Source organism: Eulemur rufifrons, chromosome 7 (assembly GCF_041146395.1).
Source record: "Eulemur rufifrons isolate Redbay chromosome 7, OSU_ERuf_1, whole genome shotgun sequence".
NCBI classification, from domain to species: Eukaryota; Metazoa; Chordata; class Mammalia; order Primates; family Lemuridae; genus Eulemur; species Eulemur rufifrons.
In genome coordinates this window covers 156,250,525-156,255,172 of record NC_090989.1, presented here as the reverse complement: position 1 = coordinate 156,255,172, position 4,648 = coordinate 156,250,525, and the positions used below count along the sequence as shown (strand labels likewise).

Below are 4,648 nucleotides of genomic sequence, written 5' to 3'. Positions count from 1 at the left end.
CAACTGACGAATATATGGACAAAATGTGATGCGTCCATACAGTGGAATATTATTCAGCCAGAACAAGGAACGCTACAACCTGGATGAACCCTGAAAACATTATTATGCTAAGTAAAAGAAGCCAAACACAAAAGATCATATATTGTATGATTCCGCTTATGTGAAATGTCTGGAATAGGCAAATCCATAGAGGCTAAAAGGAGCTTAGTGATTTCCAGGGTCTGGTAGGGGAAAGGTAATGGGGAGTGACTGCTTAATGGATACAGAGTTTCTTTTTGAAATTAGATAAAATTCGAAATTAGAATTAGATAGTGGTGATAGTTGTAGAACATTGTAAATGTACTAAAAGCCACTGAATCGTACAGTGAATTGTACGCTGAATTTAAGATGGTTAAAATGGTCATTTTATGTTATGTGATTTACTTCAATTAATAAAAAATATACACAGAAACACACAAAACAGCATTATATAATTCTTTAGGTACAGGGAGGTACTGTGTCTATAAAGGCATACCTGATTGTCCGGGGTACCTTCCAAGCCAGGAGGAGTAACAATGCAGGGGAGGAAACATTGAGGGAAATTTTGGTTTGAAATGTATGAATTTTTATAAGGATATATTTATGTTTTATGTGTTTAAACATAAATTATTTTAATAGAAAAATTTAAGTCAATATGTGCAAATTTCACGGTAAATTCCCTTTCCACCTCATATATTTCTGCACATTGAAATTTTAGCAATGAACAGGTACTATATTTATAATCAGAAAAAAAAAAATCAAGCAAGAAGAAGAGAACAGGAATCTGCGGAGAGAGCAGTGAGGAAATAGAGACCGAGGATCGTGGTGTGTGAAAACTTAGTAAGAATCAGGGAGTTCGTCTTACCCCCAACCCCATCTGCTGCCACTTTGTGAATAACTGAAAAGCTGCGAACATAAAGGGGGTGGGCAGGTTTTTCCAGGGATATCCAAGAAGGAGACAAAGCCAGGAAATTATGGCAACTCCCAACCAAGCCAGAGCGGGGGAGGGGAGAGATCTCCAAGGAGGAACCGTGGCATGTGGCATCTTGACCCAGACAACTTGGCCTGGATGGGCTGAGCCCCTGAACAATGCCTGCCTGCAGCCCCCTTCTAAGTGATGCCTTCTGCAGCAGTGGACTTCTGATACCAGGACTGACAATTTAACACAGAGATGAAGGCCTTTGAGATGGCTGGTACCTCCTCTCCTCTCTTCTCCTCTCCTCTCCTCTCCCCTCCCCTCCCCTCCCCTCCCCTCCCCTCCTCTCCTCTCCTCTCTCAGATTAACGATCATTAAAGGAAGCATTAGAATCCACTCTTTTGAGGACTTTAAACATGATGCAAAGAAGTTGCTGGGTTGACAGCATGGCCAGAACCTGTAAGACACCCAGATGAACAGCACCATAGCAATGGTATGAGGCAGCAGGAGCCTCAAATACACGTGAACAGGAGCCATGGATGGTATTATACATGGTCCTACAAGCTGTGGCACCCAGGAAATCCTCATGCAGGAAAATGAACAATGAAACGCATGCTAAAGCCAGAGCCAGAGTGGCCTTCCAGATCCCAAAGGACTCCCAGCGTCTCTGCATCACCTGAGTCTGCAGTTCCGATGCTAATTCTGAATCCTGGAAACACAGCTCTTTGTGAGCTCCCAGGAGGTCTGGCTGCACAATCGCATTCTCACAGCCTGGCGGGGCAGCTCCAGGTTTCACGGGCCCTGAAGCTTATATCATTTGGAAAGACTGCTTTAAGAAAAAGCATCCAACATTACAGATGTAAAATTGAGTATTTATTCAAGATGAGAAAAGAAATCACAACAAATTACAAATTTTTTAAGTTGATAAATATCTCTGGGGGGGATCTTTAAAAATATCTCAAACATAACATAATGTTATATTAATTAACTGACCCACCTCTAAAATGTTTTTCCTACATTTTTTAGCTGCATTACCTTTGAGTGCTTTCTCATAGGACTTTACAACCTCATTTTCTATGGAAATTTGTTTATTACTGACACTGGTATGCATAAAGCTTGATTTGTCATGCCAACTTCCACACTGTTCGTAGTAGTTCTACTGGTTTGTGCCTTACAATCACAGAGATTCAGAAAAATTCTATTTCAAAAAATTCCCATTAAATCCTAGCACTCTGGGAGGCTGAGGCGGGAGGATCGCTCCAGGTCAGGAGTTCGAGACCACCCTGAGCAAGAGCGAGACCTCATCTCTACTATAAATAGAAAGAAATTAGCCAAACAACTAAAAATAAAAAAAAATTAGCCAGGCATGGTAGCGAGCGACTGTAGTCCCAGCTACCCGGGAGGCTGAGGCAGGAGAATCGCCTGAGCCCAGGAGTTTGAGGTTGCTGTGAGCTAGGCTGATGCCACGGCACTCTAGCCTGGGCAACAGAGTGAGACTCTGTCTCAAAAAATAAAAATAAATAAATAAATTCCCATTAAAAAAGAAGAAAAATATGCTACATTTATAATTGCATTATTGCATTGTCAAGTATATTCCTGACAAGAGAGAACTTCAGTTTTAGTCAGGCATCAACGAGAATAGAAATCTTCCACTTACAGTTTTACAAGTCTGATAACAGGAAGAATTTTCTACAGACAGTTTCTGGTTCCATACTTTTCAAACTTACTTTTTTCCCCTGCCCACATTAGTTCTGGTGCCGGGCACTGTAGGGCATGTTCTTGTCATGGTAGCACCACTTCTGTCCCTTCACCTTTGTGCTATGACACAGGTGGGAGAACACAGCAATGGCACAATGGCCAGCAAAAACTTGTCTCTTCCCAAAGGTGACTGTGAACCCCTAAATCTCTGCCGTTGAACTCAAACCGAGTCTATCCCCACTCAGCTCCCCCTTAGTCACATCCCGGAAGAGAATGCCATTCCACACCACCAATAGGAGGAGAGTGACAGAGAGAGTCAGAGGGAAAAGAGGCAAAGGTCCTCTCCAATTGCAGCTAAAGCATCTTGCTTTCACAAATTTTACTCAAAAACATACCGTTCTGTGAACACGTTGCTCGGGCCCCTGCCAGGAGCCCTAACACTTAAGCTTCAGGAAATCCACGTGGGTTATGAGTAGCCTTAAAGTAAAACCCCTTACTTGGAGGTAAGTTGTGTGACTCTCTTCACTGGCACCAGGAGGAACAGAAATGCCACTGGGTCTGAGAAATAGACCGCAGGCAAGAGATAACGGTAGGCCCCCAAAACGATGGAAATCAATACATGAAGTGACTGGTCTGTCCAGACGGAGATGCAAGCAAGGGAAGAGAGAGGGACGTGCTTAAAATGGGGGCAGACAGGACCTGAAGAGGTGGAGGCGTGTGTGCAGGTGGGCGGAGTCCAATGATGAGGTGTGACTCACAGTTGGGGGCGGGGCTAAAGACTAGGGTGGCCTAAATGACAGACGAGTGGACTCTATAGCCCAGGACCATGGCCACACAAAATGTGAGTAAGGTCCTTACAGGAGGGACCTGCTCAACGGATGATGGGCAGTGTCTAACGGTGACTGGGGGATTGGAACTAAGATAGACAGGGCCTGGACACAAGAGGGCAGGCCCGCCTGGGCTGGGCCGCCTTTCTCCCAAGACCACAGGTGGGGATAGGAATGTCAGGGTGCGCCACTGAGCATCTGCGTCTTCTTCCTTTCCCCCACTCAGTTAGAGAAGGCAGCCATAAAGATTCAGTCATGGTGGCGTGGCAACGTGGTGCGCCGGACGCTACTGCACGCAGCACTCAGGGCCTGGGTCATCCAGTGCTGGTGGAGGTCGATGCAGGCCAAGATGTTGGAGCAGAGACGGCGCCTGGCACTAAGACTCTACACCTGCCAGGAGTGGGCAGTGGTGAAGGTGCAGGCACAGGTTCGAATGTGGCAGGCCCGCAGACGGTTCCTCCAGGCACGCCAAGCGGCCTGCATCATCCAGTCTCACTGGCGCTGGCATGCCAGCCAAACCCGAGGCCTGATCCGGGGCCGCTATGAGGTCAGAGCCAGCCGGCTGGAGCTCGACATCGAAATCCTCATGGCCTAGGGCGCTGGCAGAGCCAAGGAGACTGGATCTCTCTCCCAATAAAGCACTTACTGACCACAAACTTGCCCTTTGGCAATTAGACCCAGAGAAGAGGGCTCAGCCCCTAACTCTCCTGCCTTCCACTGAGAAAGATTACCTGGTGTGGCCTGGAGCCCTTGTCCCCAGGGCACCCGCCCTAGACTCCTGCTCCTAACAGCATACCTGGCCAATCTTGCATCTAAAAGAGATCCCAGGGCCCAGGTCAAGCTCTAATGCCTCAGTCAGTCTGATTTCGGCCCCTTCCACAGTGGGGGTCAGCACTGGACTTTATTTTCCTGCAGCCCCTGCCTAGGCATCTCCATTCACAGTAGGGCACCAGGAAGTCGGGCTGCAGCCAGGGCCAGCTGGGAAAGCCAGGATTCCACAGGCCTGTGCTTGCCAGGGCCCTCTGGGTCAGCACAGTGCTTGGCAGGGAGTCAGGCAGACAGGGCACCTCAGCTGAGCAACAGCAGGACAGGCACCAAGAGGCAGCAGCTGTGCCTGCCGCCTCCCTCCACTGGGGCTGAGCAAGGCTTCCCTCCCCTCTGGGGCAGGAACCAGGCACAGGGTTGGGGA

At 47.7% G+C, this 4,648-nt stretch overlaps 1 protein-coding gene across 2 annotated transcripts; it reads left to right on the top strand.

Moving 5' to 3' along the window:
* Positions 1-3,454: 3,454 nt before the first annotated feature.
* Positions 3,455-4,111, top strand: IQCF6 (IQ motif containing F6). 2 transcript variants are annotated; one of them, XM_069473679.1, is made up of 2 exons: positions 3,455-3,530; positions 3,686-4,111. In XM_069473679.1, exons 1-2 carry the CDS (start codon positions 3,459-3,461, stop codon positions 4,052-4,054), a joined length of 441 nt encoding a protein of 146 aa, XP_069329780.1. In that variant the 5' UTR covers positions 3,455-3,458; the 3' UTR covers positions 4,055-4,111. The 2 variants fall into 2 exon arrangements, with proteins under 2 accessions (XP_069329780.1, XP_069329781.1); XM_069473680.1 differs by having other exon boundaries at positions 3,459-3,473.
* The last annotated feature ends 537 nt before the right edge of the window (positions 4,112-4,648 follow it).